Here is an 18,917-nt window from a genome sequence, read left to right as displayed (position 1 = left end):
CAAACCAGCTTGAGGGTTGGTAACTCTGAGGTAAACAAGTACATAACGAATGAACAGAGCACAGCATTTGTGATCAATGTGTAGGTCTGCAGTGCAGTGGTGGTTTTCAAGCTCACTCTTCTGTTTATTTTTTAGGATGCTGAACATAATAGACTTGATGGAAAACTCTGACATGGCCAGTCTACAAAAGGTAAAAAAGATTTTCTGTGATCTGTCTCTGAGTAGAACATACACAGAATTCTTCAGCAGAAAACATAAACAGGTACCTTATAATAAACTGCAAGTGGTCATTCTACAAGGAGAAGCACATAGCTACTATTCTAATAGATCACAAGGGTTAGACCTTAGAGCTTCAACAGGTAGAAAACATATTGGCTTTTTTTTGCAAATTCTGGGAATTTTCTGCTTTATTTTGTTCAAATGGCTTTATCTGGACCCATCATCTCCTGTCAGGGCATGAAGATCATACTCCAAATGGCTGCTCCCATGGCCATCATGTGGATGGGGTTTAGGGTCCATCCCAACACATGGGGGACTGGAGAGACTTCCTATACCTAACTGCTACGCCTCTGTTGCTTTATTGTGATTGCATTTATGATATTTTGTCAACCCCTCTTGATGTTAACCTCTCTGAGGGCAGGGAACATGCCAATATTATTGACCGTATAACTGTCGGCATCCAGCTCAGCATCAGAATTTATGTTATTACTCTAGAAATCCTTTCTGAAAGAATCCATATTTGAAGAGAGGAAGGTTGTTAAGAAGTTTCTCTTTCCAGAAAGTTGGTGGACCCATGATTTTCCTGCCATGACTCCCTTTTCATTTCCTTTTTAACTTTTATCTGCTCCTTCCCTGATTTGCAAACACCTTTTTTAAAAATTCCCTTATGATTATTGGAATACTGTATGATATGGTTCAGCCTTGCTCCCCCTCCCCAAATCTTGTCTTGAATTGTAGTTCCCATAATCCTCAGGTGGCATGGGAAGGACCCAGAGAGAGGTAATTGAATCCTGGGGCAGTTACCCACATGCTGCTGTTCTCCTGAGAGCAAGTACGTTCTCATGAGTTCTGATCGTTTTATAAGTGGATATTTCTGCTTGTGCTTATTCTCCTTCTTGCCACCATGTGAAGAAGGGCGTGCTTGCTTCCCCTTCTGCCATGATTGTAAGTTTCCTGAGGCCTCCCCAGGTGTGTAGAACTGTGAGTTAATTAAACCTCTTTCCTTTATAAATTACCCAGTCTTGGATATTTCTTCATAGCAGAGTGAGAACGGACTAATACACTGTATTTCTGAAGTTACGGCAAACTTTATCCAATTATTTTCTATATTTAAAGCTCAGTTTTCTCCTGAGTTGCAGATTTTTGCAAGAACCTGCCAGTAAAAATCTTTATTTGGCCCTCCCACAGATGACATGTATGTGTAATCAAGTAAACTTTTGCAGCTCCACTTTGATAGTCCCCCAAATGTTCTGATTCCCATATCACATGTGCCATTATTTCCACAATTAGTCATTGACTGTCCAATTCATTGTTTATTTTGTGCTCTGTTTTATGCCTTAGCCCCCTTCATTCTCACACCACGTGGGCATGTTCTTTAACTTCTATCCCTTAATTATCTATTTGATCTAGGCCTTCATAGGAATCTTAGTTGCTGCTTTTTACATTAAGACCTTGCATTGATTAGTTACACAGCCTCCAGAATGGTGTTTTGGTCTGTGGTCATACTCTCTGGCCACCTTTCCTTCAATAGGATGCCATAATTATTTGTATAAAACATGCACTTCTTATTTTTATTTTATTTTTCCATGAGTTATTGGAGTACAGGTGGTATTTGGTCACATAAGTTCTTTAGTGGTGATTTGTGAAATTTTGGTGTACCCGTCACCCAAGCAGTATACACTGCACCATATTTGTAGTCTTTTATCCGTCACCCCCCAATTCTTCCCCCCAAATTCCCAAAGTCCATTCTTATACTTTTGCATCCTCATTGCTTAGCTCCCACATATCAGTGAGAACGTATGATGATTGGTTTTTCATTCCTGAGTTACTTCACTTAGAATAATAGTCTCCAATCTCATCCAGGTAAAGGAAAATATTACAACTTTCTAAAACATTAGCCAGTGCACCCATTACAAAATATATATGGACTTGATGTTCTAGTTTCTCTTCACTGCCCAGGGCTTCATTTCTTGCCAGTGACTTTACTCACTTTTCTCTCAATAAGTAACATCAATTCATGACTTTGCAGTCCAATACTTTTTTCATGCTTTGCATTTTTGTTCCCCCTGCCTGGCATACACTTTACCCCTAATATATTTTTCCTTGGTTAAAAATTTATCCAAATGTAACCTTCAGTGAGAATATTTTTGATCTCTTTGCTCTACAATCTCCCTCTTTTGCATCCAAACATGAGCTTCTCCTCTGTGTTCCTACTTGGCCATTACATCACCTATCATGTTGTAGCATACATGTTTATTTACAGATTTGTTTTTCTGCTTAAAAACTCTCTTCCCATAAGTAATACTAAGACTTAACTGGAAGTCCTATATAGAAATTACTTAATAAATATTTATTAAACAAGTGAATATTAATAAATTTAAAGAATGAATAACATGGCCAGGCCAAAGTAGTTTAATTCAAAATAAACCTAGAACTCCCTGCTCCTGAAACATACCAAAAGGTACTTTGCCTGGTAAATTATGAAAACACATCAGTTTGGAAAAGGAAAATGTAGTTAATGTAGGGCACTGATGTGGATTTAGTGTGAATTTAATAATGTGTCTTCCTTGCCTAGAATTAGATTGAATAATTAAGCATTCCTTTTTTTTTTTTTTTTTGAGATGAAATCTTGCTCAGTCACCCAGGCTGGAGTGCAGTGGTGCAATCTCAGCCCACTGCAACCTCAGCCTCTTGGGTTCAAGTGATCCTCCTGTCTCAGCCTCCCCAGTAGCTGGGGCTACAGGCACCCACCACCACACCTGGCTAAGTTTTGTAGTTTTAGTAGAGATGGGGTTTTGCCATGTTGGCCAGGATGGTCTCGAACTCCTAAACCTAGGTGATCCACTTGCCTCAGCCTCCCAAAGGCTGGGATTATAGGGAATCATTAACAATTCTAGTTGGGTTAAACAAATAAAAGAAGTGTAGTAGAACAGCAAAAATGGACCCAATTGTAGATATTATTCAGTCAATGCCTGATAATAACCATGTACTATAATCACACTGGTGCCAGCAGTCAAATTCATAACCCACCGCAGCCACATCTGTAGCCACAGTCCAGGATTCTAAAGGCACCAAAGCCAGAGGTATAACCATATTTGCAGCCATAGCCATAGCCTAGTCCTCCATAGTAGTTGCCATAGTAGCTTATTGTGTCAGGATTTAAGTCTTTAGCCTAAGAGGCAAGAGTAAGTTTTAGTGCATAAAAACACTAACAGTCTTTTATCAGTCTCAGTGTAGGTGTGACAAACCACAGGCACTCTTGACATTCTTATATAGATCAACCTGTATTTAAAAATCTCATTAATCTTATATCTTTAGATAAAAAAAAGACTCCATATCCTGATAAAATTGAGATTTTCTTCTCAGTATGTTATGATGCTGCCAAACAGTTGATAGGCTTTAAGGGAAAAGAAAAAAAATGCTGAGTTCAATGACCTTGCTCACACTGATGCTGAATTTAACCTTTGTAACTATGTTGGATGACATCACGTGGAGGAGGCAAATGCCATCCTCTTCCCATCATTTTGCTAATAATACCCTTCTTCTTATATGCATATTTAAATCCTAATCAACACAGCTGTGATGTTATCTATATACATCTTCGTAGCAAATACAGTGGACTCTTGAATACCATGGGTTTGAACTGCACAGATAGGCTTATATTAAACAGATTTTCTTCACCTCTGCCACTCCGGCAGCAAGACGAACCCCTCGTCCTCCTTGTCCTCCTCAACCTACTCAACATGAAGACAATAAGGATGAAGACCTTTATGACGATCCACTTCCACTTAGTGAATAGTAAATACATTTTCTCTTTTTTCCTTATTTGCTTAATAACATTTTCTTTTCTTTAGCCTACTTTATTATAAGAATGTAATCTAGTATACATAAGCATCTATTAATCAACTGTTTATGTTATTGGTAAGGCTTCTGGTCAACAGTAGGCTATTAGTAGTTAACTTTTTGGGGAGTCAAAAGTTATACTCTGATTTTCAACTGCGTGGAGGTTGGCACCCCTAACCTCTGCCTTGTTCAAGTGTCAACTGTGATTTATTCTGTACAAACTCCCACCAATCACATATTACTCTGTAGTTTTCCTATTGCTACGCTCTCTTAAAAGTAGTGCCATTTTCTTGCTTGTTTAGTTCCTTCCTCTCTACACCTGAAGCATTGTTTAAAAAGTTGTTTAGTTGATTATCTTGGACCTGCACTGTAATGTAGACATGTTTCTTCAGAGAAAAGAAAAGCATTGAGAATCTTATCGGACTTCAATGTCATAGGAATGTAGAGTAGACCCAAATTTAATAGAAAGTATGACTATTAATTTTTCTTTAGGGATATTGACTCTGTCTGTATCAAGTACTCATATGTAGACTTAAGTTCTGAAATGCAGACTGAATCTAGATACTATCATTTCTTAAGATGATTAAAAATAATTGAAAATTTTCCTTCACCACTGACCTTTAGGGTAATCCGTGCTTTGATCTGTTATACTTTGGTCATCCACTTTTAGGCAGTGCTAGCATGTTGGCTGAACCATCTATAATCCGGGACTAATTTTTCCTTCTTCAACTGGAAAATCAGCATAAATTTGTAGGTGTATGTTGAGAAAGGAGAGAAAACTCAGCAGAGTGGAAATCGTGAGAATCCAAGCCAATTGCTTCTGTAAGTTGTTTGTACTTTCAGAACTCCCTTAAGCCCAACCTATGTTCTCCACCTTCACCTGATGACAGAGAGCTGATGTGTATGCTCAACTTTCTGAATAAGAGGGCTAGAAAATATATCGTTCATAATGGGCAGTTCAAATCATATGATGAACTAAAAGTCATTTTTCCAAAGGAGAATATACATTTACAGAAGAGAGCATAGATTTGCTCCAAAATCCTAAAAGTATGTGCCTGATTCACCTATACAGGCCTGTAAATGCCTCCAGACAGCATTCTTATCAGTCATAGATGCTTCATGCACCATTGAATCTGCCCCTCTATATAGTTTGAACAACAGAGCAATATTCACAGCTGACTATGACCGTTCCAGAGCCTTCTCTTGTTCTTAAGTAACTCAAGACTGAAAGCCATTATATTCCTTTCTAAATGGTAGCCCGTACCACATACAAATAAAGATTATGTTGCCATGAAAATGTAACAAAGTGACTAAGTATTATGCCTCTTGCTGAGTGGTAAGAGGGGCCAAAGGGAGCAACTTATCCTTCGTTCAGATCACTAGACCGATAAAACTTTCACTGAGTGGCAGATCCCTGAATTTTTATGTAATTTATTTTCTATCTTTGGTCTCTTATGGGTCATTTAAAGATGTCCATAGTAGTTGTTAATTATTGCTCTCTGGTTCTGATCACCATAATACCATCAATATATTCCATTTTATATAATTTATTTTCTATCTTTGGTCTCTTATGGGTCATTTAAAGATGTCCATGGTAGTTGTTAATTATTGCTGTCTGGTTCTGATCACCATAATACCATCAATATATTCCATTACTACGGTATCCTCTGGAATAGAGAGGCAGTCAAGGTCTCTGCAGATGAATTTATGCCTGGACACTGAAGAGTTAGCATTCTTTTGAGATAAGGCAGTGAAAGGAATACGATTGGTCTTGCCAGCTGAATGGAGACTGACTCTGGTGTTCTTTATTTGTAGGGTAAAAAGACTGCCAGATAAAAAGTGAATATTAGGTTCAAAGGGATGTGTTTATTGGCTCCAGCAGAGAAACAGCACATCTGACAAAACAGCTATATCTGGAGTCATTACTAGATTAAGTTTATGATAATTCCCTCTTTTTCTTCTAAACCTATTTATATTTTGTAGAGGACAAATAAGCAACTTGAATATAGATGTGGTACAGTCATCCCTCTTGAAACTTTCAAGACTTTAATGGTAGTGTTGTGGTTTAAATTGTGTCTTCAAAAAGCACATGTTGAAGTCCTAACCCCTGGTACCCATGAATGTTACCTTATTTGGAAATAGAATCTTTGCAGATGTAATCAAGTTGAGGTCATACTGAATTATGGTAGATTACAAGTCCAGTCACTGATTTTTTTTATAAGAGGGCTTTGTGACAAAACAGAGTTGAAGACACACACAGAGAGAATGCCATGTGACCAAGAAAACAGAAGTTAAAGTGGTATGTCTGTACGCCGAGAAAAACCAAAGATTGCCTGCAGCCATCAGGAGGTAGGAAAAGGCAAGGAAGGATTTTTCTCCAGACTCTTCAGAGAGAGCATGGACCATCCAAACCTTGATTTTTAATTTCTAGCCTTCAGAACTATGAGAGAATAAGTTTCTATTGTTTTAAGCCACCAAATATATGATATGTTGCTATACTAGTCCTAGGAAATTACTGTAGATAGCATTAATCTCTATAATCTTTCTGGAAATAAAAGATTGTTTTTAATTTACTATTTGGTAGGAAGAGGTAGCTCTACTAATTTCTGTTTATTCTTTCCTACCACAATAGACCTCACTCCAGAGACCCAGTGTGCAGATTCTGCCAGTTGTAACATATCTATTTCATAGGGAGAGTGGTGGATTCACTGTGCCCATTATGAAATAGATGAAAGTTCAAACTTCATTTATTGTTTTACTTGACCACAATAGGGTATGGAGTCTTTAAAAATTTAGTCTCTGTTTAGAGCCAATGTCTGATAATCTCTAAAAATTCTGATGCTTTACTCTTGTCCAAAGCACTGTCATACTAGTAAATTGGTGCAGATTATTTTGAAGATGACTGAAAGGATGATTTACAGTATCATCTTTTTGGCAATGCTGCATGGATCTTCCTCAACAGACCTGCCTCGCGTTCATTCAAAAATTTGTGGGCCTGTAAATTGGCTTAGATGGAGTTGGTTAATTGGTTAATGTATAGTTTCTTTTGTCTTTAATCTTACAGATTCCATTCATTTCGAAATTTATTTAGAGCAGCAGCATTTTTTTATCCCTTTCAGTGAGTTTGTTTTAGATATTTGTAATACAGCTAGGTGATTTTGTAATATTCTCTATTTCATTCTGGGATCCTTTGTTCTTCTAAGTAATTTTTCATAATTTGTGTAAATTAAGGTTCACTCTTTTTTATTTATTTTTAACTTTTATTTTAAGTTCAGGGGACATATGCAGGTTTGTTACATAAGTAAACTTATGTTATGGGGATTTGTTGTACAGATTATTTTATCACCCAGGTTTTAAGCCTAGTACCCATTAGTTTTTTTCCTGATCCTCTCCCTCCACCCACTGGTAGGCCCCATTGTATGTCGTTTCCCTCTATGTGTCCACCACAAAGATGAGAAAAAATCGGCATAAGGTTCACTCTTTGTGCTGTAAAGTTATATGAGTTTTGAGAAATGGATAGTGTCGCATTTCCACAAATAAAATATCACACAAAATGGTTTTACTGCCCTAAAAAAATCCCCTGTGATTTGCCCATTTAATCTTCCTTTCCTGAACCTTTAGAAACGACTTATCTTTTTACTATCTCTATTGCCTTTTCCAGAATATAATATAATTGTAATCATATAGTACATGGCCATTTCACTAATTTGGCGTTTTAATCACAATTTTTATAAAGAGAATAAAATACCTAGGAATAAAGTTAACAAGGGAAGTAAAGGACATCTTTAAGGAGAACTACAAATCATGGCTCAAGGAAACCAGAGAGGACACAAACAAATGGGAAAATATTCCATGCTAATGGATAGGAAGACTCAATATTGTGAAAATGGCCATACTGCCCAAAGCAATTTATAGATTCAATGCTATTCCCATTAAACTACCATTGACATTCTTCACAGAATTAGAAAGAAAACATTTTAAAATTCATATGGAACCAAAATCCACATAACCAAGACAACCCTAAGCAAAAAGAACAAAGCTGGAGGCATCACGCTACCCAGCTTCAAACTATACTATGAAACTACAGTAACCAAAACAACATGGTACTGATACAAGAACAGACACAAAGACCAATGGAACAGAATGGAGAACTCAGAAATAAGATCACACATCTAGAACCTTTGACAAACCTGACAAAAACAAGCAAAGGAGAAAGGATTCCCTGTTTAATAAATGGTGCCGGGAGAACTGGCTATCCATATGCAGAGAATTGAAACTGGACCCCTTTCTTACACCTTATAAAAAAATTAACTCAAAATGGATTAAAGACTTAAATGCAAAACCCAAAATTATAAAAACCCTAGAAAATCTAGTCAATACCATTCAAGATACAGGCATGGGAAAAGATTTCATGATGAAATGGCCACAAGCAATTGCAACAAAAGTAAAAGTTGACAAATGGGATCTAACTAAAGAGCTTCTACATGGCAAAAGTAACTATCATCAGAGTAAGCAGGCAACCTACAGAGTGGGAGAAAATGTTTTCAATTTATCTGTCCAACAAAGACCTCATATCCAAAATCTACAAGGAACTTAAACCAATTTACAAGAAACAAACAAACAACCCCATTAAAAAGTAGGCAAAGAACATGAACAGACACTTCTCAAAAGAAGGCATTCATGCAGCAATATGGTTTGGCTGTGTCCCCACCCAAATCTCATCTTGAATTTTCGCATATTGTAGGGGGGTTCAGTGGGAGGTGATTGTATTATGGGGGCATTTCTTTCCTGCACTGTTTCCAGGGTAGTGAATAAGTCTCATGAGATCTAATGGTTTGATATGGGAAATGTATTTCTCTTGGCTCTCATTCTCTCTCTTGCCACTGCCATGTGAGACATGCCTTTCACCTTCCATGATGATTGTAATGTTTCCCCAGCCACATGGAACTGTATGTCCAATAAACCTCTTTCTTTCATAAATTGCTCAGTCTCAGGTGTGTCTTTATCAAAAGTGTGAAAATGGACTAATACATGCGGCCAACAAACATATGAGAAAAAGCTAAACATCACTGATCATTAGTGAATATTTTTGAAGTACTAGTTTTTAATTTTGTTTATTTTATTCACCATTTTTCTATTTTCAATTTATTTATTTTTTCTCTAATTTTTATTATATATTTCTTATGCTTGCTTTAGGCTTGCATATTCTTCTTTTCCTGGTTTCCTAAGGTGGGAGTTTTTAGATCTTTCTTTTCTTCAAATTTATACACACAGCGCTATGAATTTTCCTCTAAGAAATAAGTTCATGTACTGTTTTTGGTGCATCTGCCTGTTTTACTAAGTTGTATTTTCATTTTTTAGAATACATTTAGATCAATGTATTTTTAAATTTTTTGGACTTCTTTTATTCATGTATTATTTAGCAGTGTATTAATTTCCAAATATTTAAGAACTTTCCAGTTTTCTGTTATTTACTTCTGTTTTTATTCTAAGTGGCCCAAAAACATAAGTGGCCCAAAAACATATAGTTCCTTTGTTTAAATGTATTAAGGTTTTTTATGGTTCAGAATGTTATCTATCACAGTTAGTGTTCTATGTGACCTTGAGAAAAATGTGTATTATGCTGTTTTTGGGTAGAATATTCTATAAAAGTTAAGTAGATGATGTTGATTATATTTCCAGTTCACTATACATTTCAGGTAAACTACACCTTATTGTTTTCCTTTTTGCTTCATCTGCCAAGTACTAAAGTGGGGCATTGATATCTTTACCTGGAACAGTGGATTTGTCTATTTCTTCTTTCAGTTCTATCAGATTTTGCTTCACATATTTTGATGCTTATTGTTAGATGTATACATGATTAAAATTGTTAGGTCTTCTTGAACATTTTTCTCTTTATTTTTATGTAATGTCTCGTTATTCTCAATAATCTTACTTGCTCTGAAGTTTTCTCTGTCTGGAATTAATACAGCTACTACAGCTTTTTTGTGATTATTGTTAGCAGAGTATATTTTTCCATCCATTTATTATGGATACTTTTTTATAAGATGAATTTCTTATAGACAACATGTAGTTAGATCTTGTATATTTATATGTCTTGATAATCTCTGTCACTTGGTGAATTTAAACCATTCATATTTAAAGTGCCTGTTGATATAATTAGATGAATGTTAGTATAATTATTTTCTGTGTGTTGCATTTGCTTTCGTTTCTGTTTTTTCTCCTTTTTTACCTTCTCTTGTTTTAAATGAGCATTTCATATAATTCGATGTCATTTTCTCCCTTAGCATATCAGACAATTTTTTTAAAAAAAAGTTGTGGTTGTTCTAGAGAGTCAACTATATATTTTTTATTATTCAAAGTTCACCTTCAAATGCCACTATGCCACTTCATGTGTAGTGGGAGTAACATAACAGAGTATTCTTAATTGTTCTCTCTCATCTGCAGTTATTCATTTCCCTTATCCATATGCTATAACCACCAAACACATTGTTGCTATTATTGTTTTAAGGAGAAGTTGTATTTTAAGATAAATATAAGAAAAAGAAAATGTTTATTTTACCTTTAAGTATTTATTTTAATGCTTTTCTTTTCCTTATGTAGATGTGAGTATCTGACCTTTATATTTTCTTTTCCCTGAAGAACTGCTTTTAACATTTCTTGCAGGGCCACTAATGAATTTCCTTAGTTTTGTCTGAAGAAATATTTATTACTTGTTCACTTTTGAAGGATAATTCTACTGGACATAAAATTCTAGATTAGTGGGTTTTTTTTTCTTTGAAAAGTTTCAATATTTCACTCTACTTTATACTTTTATGTTTTTAAATAATTTTAACTTTTGTTTTAGATTCAGGGAGTACACGTTTGTTACATAGGTATATTGTGTGATGATAAGGTTAGAACTGATGATACAGTCACCCAAGTAGTGAGCACAGTACCCGATGGGTATTTTTTCAGTCCATTCCCCCCTTCTCTTTCCTCTGCCCTCTAGTAGTCCCCAAGGTCAATTGTTTTCATGTTTATGTCCATGTGTACTCAATGTTGAGCTCCCACCTATAAATGAAAATGTGGTATTTGGTTTTATGTTCCTGTGTTAATTCATTTAGGATAATGACCTAAAGTTATATTCTTGTTTGCATGATTGCAGATGAGAATTCCACTGGAATTCTTATTGTTCTATTCTAGGTAAAAACATTTTTCCTCCTGCTTCTTTTTGTCTTTGGTTTTTGAGGCTTAAATATAATATACCTAGCCTGGGCAACATGGTGAAACCCTGTCTGTACTAAAAATACAAAAATTAACTGGGTGTGATGGTGTGCACCTATAGTCCCAGCTACTCATGAGGCTAAGGTGGGAGTATCAGCTGAGCCTGGGAAGGCTGAGGCTGAAGTGAGCCATGATGGTGCCACTGCACTCCAGCCTGGGCGACAGAGAAAGATGTTGTCAAACAAAACGAAACAAAACAAAAACCAGAAAACAGAAAATGAATAAATACATAAGAGATACGTAGGTGTAGTTTTTAAAATATTCATTCTGCTTAGGTTTTTCTGAATTTATGGTTTGGTACCTGCTACTAATTTTCAAAAGTTCTCAGTCATAATTATTTTAAATATTTTGTCTGTGGTTAGGTTATCAGGACTTGCCACACTGTCTTCCACAATGGCTGAACTAATTTACACTCCCACCAACAATGTAAAAGCGTTCCTTTTTCAGTGATGCTTAGTAGAGACGTAACTTTGCATTTATGTAAGATTTATGTAAGGTCTAGACTCTTTTCTGAGCAAAATTATACTCTGTATTCTTTTTTAAAATGAATATTCTGAATTTAATAGTTAATAGGTTTTCTGCCAATACTTTATTAATCCAGGTATTAGAAAAAAGATTATGTCGTGAAAGAATATAGGAACACAATGTGTTTGAGTGAAATCTAGAGTACTGAATTTCCTGTAGACAACTATGCACCATTCTTGCCTCTTATTATTTTCCTTTGTGTATCTCATTGATAGCACCTACATCTCCTAAGTTAATTCCTTAGAGATACGCCATAAATTCTGCCAGTGACAGGCTCTTGAGCAAGATGTGACCTGGAAGAGAGGCAGAAGCTGTATTATTTCACCTGCATTAGCAAGAAGATGCATGATGTTTGGGAAATGTGGGGTTTTTAAAGTCTGTTTCCCTTAGAAACACTGACCTTAATATTATAGGCAGCTGTGACCTTCAGTGTCAATTTATTATGGTTCCTGTAACTTCCTAACTAACTAAATGGTGGCAGTGAATTTGAGTGATTGTAGAAGCCTTTCTTGACTTTTTCTCCTATGCTCTTTCCTGTGGTTTTATATCCATTTATTTCTCAGGGTTAAATCATTTTCTGCTTAAATATACAGAATACTTTCTATTTCCTCAACAAAACATTGAAAGACATCACTCAGGAGAGTAACATACAATATAAATGTGAATTAATGCAATGTGCAATTTTATTGGGTCAAAAAGTCCTTTTCTTTTTTTCCTAAACAAACTTCTTTCATGACAATCATGGGGGAAAAATTTGCCAGCTTATAATTCTATACCCAGTAAAAATATCCTTCCAAATTTAAGTTAAACCATTTTTTTCACGAGAGAAAAGTGGCCCAGCAGATTGCACTATAAATATTAAAGAGCTTTCTCTATGTAGTAGCAAAATGATCCCAAATTAAACAGAAAGACTTAGGAAGGAATGAAAAGGCCAAGAAAAGGTGAAATACATAGCTCAATGTAAATGGCTGGGGAGATTGAGTGATATGAGGAGGATGTCTCTAAGCTGGGATGGATGTAACAGTGCCCTGGAATGGGTTGAAGAGCTGAGGAGGATGGAGGGCACTCATATGTTCTAATGTGGCAGAACAGAACCTAAGGGTACCATAGAGGCTGTCTATGGAGATAAGCAGGGGTGGGGCAGCCCATTGCAGAATGACAGTACTTGAGGAGGGTGAGCACAGGTGCAGAACAATGAAAGTGGTCGCCGTACATAGCAGGGCATTGGAGCATTAGTTGGGTTAGGAGGGCATCCTTATATTAGAGAAGTACAGTGGGGAGGCCAAATTTGGGATGTAGAGTATTAAGGGACTGAGTTCACCCCTGCTTGCACAGGTGTTGGAGACTGAGCAGGACAAACTGGATAACCATGAGGACTGGAGCCCGTGATAATCATTTGATGTGGGTTGTTGGAGGGCATACAGGACCAGCAGGGTAGTCTTCACAGGCATAGTGGTTGGGACTGCATGGACAAAGGGAATTGGCTATGTATTGGAAGAATGATTAAATAAGTAATTCTATCAAGGATCATGGGAGTAGCCTTGATCAACCTTATGGCATGCAGGGAGAAAACTAGAATGATCGTTGTGATTTTAGGTTAGAATCACAGTGTGAACACATGATTTTCAGTTTGTTTATTTAAAAACAAAAATTGTATATACTTAAGGTGTACAACTTGATGTTTTGTTATATGTATACATTGTGAATGATCATCACAGTCAAGCTAATTAACATATTCATCACTTCACGTAGCACAATTTTTCTTCTTTTTGTGATGAGTACAGCTAAGATCTAAAATCTTCTTAGCATATTTCAAGTATGCAATAGAGTATCATTAACTGTAGTCACTATGCTGCCCATTCAATCTGCAGAATTTATTTTTTTTTATAAATGAAACTGTACACTTTCACCAACTCCTTCCCATCTCCCTCTCCCCTCAGCCCCTGACAACCATCTTTTTATTAATACTCTCTGCTTCTATGAGTTTGACTATTTTAGATTCCACATGTAAATTAAATCATGAAGTATTTGTCTTTTTTGGATTTATTTTACTTAGCATACTATCCTCCAGGCTTGTCCATGTTATTGAAAATGACAGGATGGCAGAATTTTGTCTTTCATAAAGCTGAAAAATATTTTATTTTGTGTGTGTGTGTGTGTGTGTGTGTGTGAGTGTAAACCATTTCTTATCCACTCATTGATTGATGGACACTTAGGTTATTTCCATATCTTGATTATTATGAATAATGCTGCAATAAATATGGGAATGCAGATATCTCTTTAACATCCAGATATTATTTCCCCGAATAAAGGCCCAGGAGTGAAATTACTGGATAATACGGTAACTCTGTTTTTAATTTTTTGAGGAACAGCTACATTGTTTTCCATAATGGCCTAGCTAATTTTTATATACTCCAAAAGTATACAAGGATTCCTTTTACTCCTTATCTTCTTTTTTTTTTTTTTTTAGTAGTAGCCATTCTAACAGGTGTGAGGTGATAGTTCACTGAGGTTGATTTTCATCTTCCAGATGACTAGTGAAACATAGCATCACTTTATACCTGTTGGCCATTTATATGCCTTCTGTTAAGAAATGTGTATGTAGACCCTTTGATTATTTTTTAATCAGATTGTTTCTTTTCTATTGGGTTGTAGGTGTTCCATATACATTTTGTATATTAGCCTCTTATATATATGGTTTGCAAACATTTTCTCCCATTTTGTAGATTGTCTCTTCACTGTTGATTGAGGCAATCTTTTTTTTTTTTTTTTTTGAGACAGAATCTTGCTCTGTCATCCAGGCTGTAGCAGTGGTGCGACTGTGGCTCACTGCAACCTCCGCCTCCCAGGTTCACGTGTTTCTCCTGCCTCAGCCTCCCGAATAGCTGGGATTACAGGCACCTGCCACCACGACTGGCTAATTTTTTTTGTTTGTTTGTTTGTTTTGTATTTTTAGTAGAGACGGGGCTTCACTTTGTTGGCCAGGCTGGTTTTGAACTCTTGACCTCAAGTGATCCACCTGCCTTGGCCTTCCAAAGTGTCAGGATTACAGGCATGAGCCACTGCACCCAGTCTCTCTATTCTTTTTATTTTCTTCTTTTTCTTTTCTAATTGACACATTATACTTGAACATATTTATAGAGTACAATTTGATATTTCAACACATGTATATGTTGTATAATGATAGAATCAGAATACTTAGTATATTCATCACCTCTTGCAATTGTCATTTCTTTGTGGCAAGAGCATACAAAAGCCATTCTTCTAGCTATTTTGTAATACACAATGCATTACTGTTAACCATAGACACTGTACTGCGTAACAGAACACAGAACTGATTCAGTGGAACAATGATTGTTCCATTGGTCTACATGTCTGTTTTTATGCCAGTTTTGTGCTGTTTTGGTTATTGTATCTTTGTAATATGTTTCAAAGTTAAGTAGTGTGGTGCCTCTAGCATTTTTCTTTTTGCTAATGATTATTTTGGCTATTGAGAGTCTTTTTTGGTTCCATATGAATTTTAGGATTTTTTTGGGGTGGGGGGAAGAATGCAATGCATATTTAGTTGGGGATTGCATTAAAGGTGTAGATCTTATTAGGTAGTAGGGCCATTTTAATAATATTAGTTCTCCCAATTCATGAACACAAAATATCTTTCCATTTATGTCCTCTCGAATTTATTTTATCAATGTTTTATAGCTTTTACTATATGGACTTTTCACCTCCTAGTTTTGTTTATTCCCAAGTATTTTCTTTTTTTGTTGCTATTGTAAATAAAATAGTTTTAAAAAATTCCTTTTCAGATAATTTGCTGTCTGTATATAGAAATGTCATTGATTTTTGTATGCTGATTTTGTATCACGGCAACTTCACTAAGGTTATCAGTTCTAGAGTTTATTATCCTCTCTCTCTTCAGGGTTTTCTACATTTATAATCATATGTCACCTGCAAACAGATAATTTCACTTATTTATTTCTGATTTGAAAGGCTTTATTTCCTTTTTCTTGTGAGCTGCTCTGACCAGAACTTCCAGTACGATGTTGAATAGAAGTACTAAGAGTGGGCACTCTTGCATTGTGCCAGATCTTAGAGGAAAAGCTTTCAGTTTTTCTGTGGTGATTATATAATGTTAGCTGTGAGCTCTTTATACATGGCCTTTATTGTGTTAAGCTTCTTCCATGCCTTTTTTGTTGGTTCTTTATCATAAATGGTTCTTGAATATTATCAAATGGCCTTTTAGCATCTATTAAGATGATCATGTGATGGTTATATTTCATTCTATTGATAATGCATATCACAGTGATTGATTTGCTTATATTGAATAATCAAATAATCCTTGCATCCCAGGGATAAATTCCAGTTGATCTTGGTGTATAATCCTTTTAGTGTGCTGTTGAATATGGTTTGATAGTATTTTATTCAGGAATTTGGCAACTGTGTTCCTGGATTATACTGACCTATAGTTTTATTTTCTTATGTTGTGTTTTTCTGGTTTGGTATCATGGTAGTTATAATCTCATAAAATAAGATTGGAAGAGGTGCTTTGTCTATTTTTGGAAGAGCTTAAGAAGTATTTGTATTAATTCTTCTTTGAATATTTTAGAGATTTTTCTCCATCTGATCCTGAGCCTTTCTTTGTTGGGATTGTTTTAAGTACTGCTTCAATTTTTTTATTTGGTATTATTCTGTTCAGGCATTTTATTTTTTCTAGATTCAGTGTTAGTAGGTTGCATGTTTCTAGAAATTTATTCATTTCTTCCAGATTTTTCAGTTTGTTGTCTTATGAGTGTTCATAATAATCCGTTATGCCTTTTTGAGGCATCCATTGCAATGTTTCCTCTTTTATTTATAATATTCTTTATTTGAATCTTCTTTCTTTTTTCTTAATTAGTCTAGTTAAAGATTTGGTCACTTTGTTTATCTTTTTAAAACACCAACTCAGTTTTTTTTTCAACTTTTTTTCAACTTTTTTGCTCTTCTATATGATATGTTTCTTCTCTAATCATTATTATTTTTTTCTGCTAGCTTTGAGCTTAGTCTTTTTATTCATAGGCCTTTAGGTGTAAATTTAGATTGTTTATCTGAGATCTTTCTTCTTTTTTAATACAGGCACTTATTGCTGTAAACCTCTCTCTTAGTATTCCTTTTGTTGCATTGCGTAAATTTGGGTATGCCGTGTTTTTATTTTCATTTGTTTCTAGATACTTTTTAAATTTCCTTTTGATTTTCTCTTTGACGCAGTGGTTGTTCAAGGGTGTGTTGTTTAGTTTCTGTATATCTGTGACATTTTCCATTTGCCGATACCAGTTTCAAACCAAAGTACTTGAAATCAGTTTGATCTTCTTCAGTTTGTTAAGGCTTTGTATGTGACTTAAAATGTAAATATCCTGGAGAACATTCTATATGCACTCGAGAAAAATTTGCCTTCTTCTGCTGTTAGGTAAAAAGTTCTACCCATGTCTGTTAGGGCTATTTGGTTTATAGTGTTGTTCAAGTGAACTATTTCTTTTTTGATACTCTGTCTGGATTATGTATATTATTGGAAGTGGGGTATTGGAATCTCCTATAGTTATTGTATTGCTATCAATTCACTCTTTAGATCTATTATTTACCTTACATATTTAGGTGCTCTTATGTTGGGTACATATGTATTTATAATTGTAATATCTTCCTGTTGAGTTGACCCTTTTATTATTATAGAATGACCTTCTTTTGCCATAGAGATAGTTCTGACTTAGTCTATTCTGTATAAGTAGAGTCACTCCTGCTTTCTTTTGGTTATATTTGCTTGGAGTATCTTTTTCCTTTCCTTTTCTTATAGCTTATATGTGTCCATAAACACGAAGTGAATCAATTGTTGACAGCATATTGCTGGCTCTTGGTGTATTTTTGTTTGTTTACTCATACAGTCATTTTATGCCTTTTGATTGAAGAATTCAACCATTTACATTTAATGTAATTATTGATAGGTGAAAGCTTACTCAACATTTTATTCATTCTTTTCTTTCTCTTTGCAGTTGTATTATACTAGTTATCTTCTCTTGATGGTTTCCTTTATTATTCAATGATTTTCTTTAGTGATCTGTTTGGATCCTTTTCTTTTTATGTTTTACCTGTGTATTATAAGCTTTTATCTTTGTAGTTACCTTGAAATTTGCATAAAGTAGGTTGTAGTTATATACATTTTTTTTTTTTTTTTGAGGAGGAATCTCGCTCTGTCTCCCAGGCTGGAGTGCAGTGGCACAATCTCGACTTACTGCAAACTTTGACTCCCTGATTCAAAGTGATTCTCCTGCCTCAGCCTCCCCAGTAGTTGAGATTACAGGCATGTGCCACCACGAACAGCTAATTTTTGTAGTTTTAGTAGAGATGGGATTTCACCACGCTGGCCAGGATGATTTCGATCTCCTGATCTTGTGATCCACCTGCCTCGGTCCCCAAAGTACTGGGATTACATTTGTGAGCCACCGCGCCTGTCCATATCCATCTATTTTAAGTAGATAACAACTTAACTTCAATCACATGTAAAATTTCTACACTTTCGCTATCTCCTCCACACTCTTTGTGTTCTTGTCAGAATTTACTTCTTTTTATCTTGTGTTCCTATTAACAAATAGTTGTGTGTATAGTTATTTTTAATATTTTTGTCTTTCAACCTTTAGAAGAAAATGGTCAAAAAAGTAACATACACGTCAACATTACAGTGTTACATCATTTTGTAATTGTGTATACATTTACCTTTACTAGTGAGATTTATGATTTCATATACTTTCATGTGGCTGTTTTGTATGTTTTCATTTCAGTTTGAAGAATTTGAAATTCTTTAAGCATTTCTTGTAAGGCAGATCTAGAGGTGATGAACTTCCTCAATTTTTGTTTACTCTGGAAAAACTTTAATATTCCTTCATCTTTAAATAATAGTTTTGTCAAGTTGGTAATCTTGCTGAGTAGGCTTTTCTCTTTCAGTACTTTAAATATATCATCTCACTATCTCCTGGCCTGCAAGGTTTCTGGTGAGAAATTTGTTTATAGTCTCATAGAGGTTCACTTACATGAGACGTCAC

The 18,917-nt window shown here is 35.3% G+C and overlaps 1 protein-coding gene across 1 annotated transcript; it reads right to left on the bottom strand.

The window, feature by feature from the left end:
• Positions 1–3,001: 3,001 nt before the first annotated feature.
• On the bottom strand, positions 3,002–13,273 carry LOC103882639 (keratin-associated protein 20-3). The gene is made up of 2 exons (XM_009202378.3): positions 13,175–13,273; positions 3,002–3,391 (listed from the first exon to the last, which is right to left on the bottom strand). The coding sequence occupies exons 1-2, from the start codon at positions 13,271–13,273 to the stop codon at positions 3,239–3,241; spliced, it is 252 nt and encodes an 83-aa protein (XP_009200642.2). The 3' UTR covers positions 3,002–3,238.
• Between the last annotated feature and the right edge of the window lie 5,644 nt (positions 13,274–18,917).

Source organism: Papio anubis, chromosome 4 (assembly GCF_008728515.1).
Source record: "Papio anubis isolate 15944 chromosome 4, Panubis1.0, whole genome shotgun sequence".
Lineage (NCBI taxonomy): Eukaryota > Metazoa > Chordata > Mammalia > Primates > Cercopithecidae > Papio > Papio anubis.
This window is presented reverse-complemented; position numbering and strand designations above follow the sequence as displayed.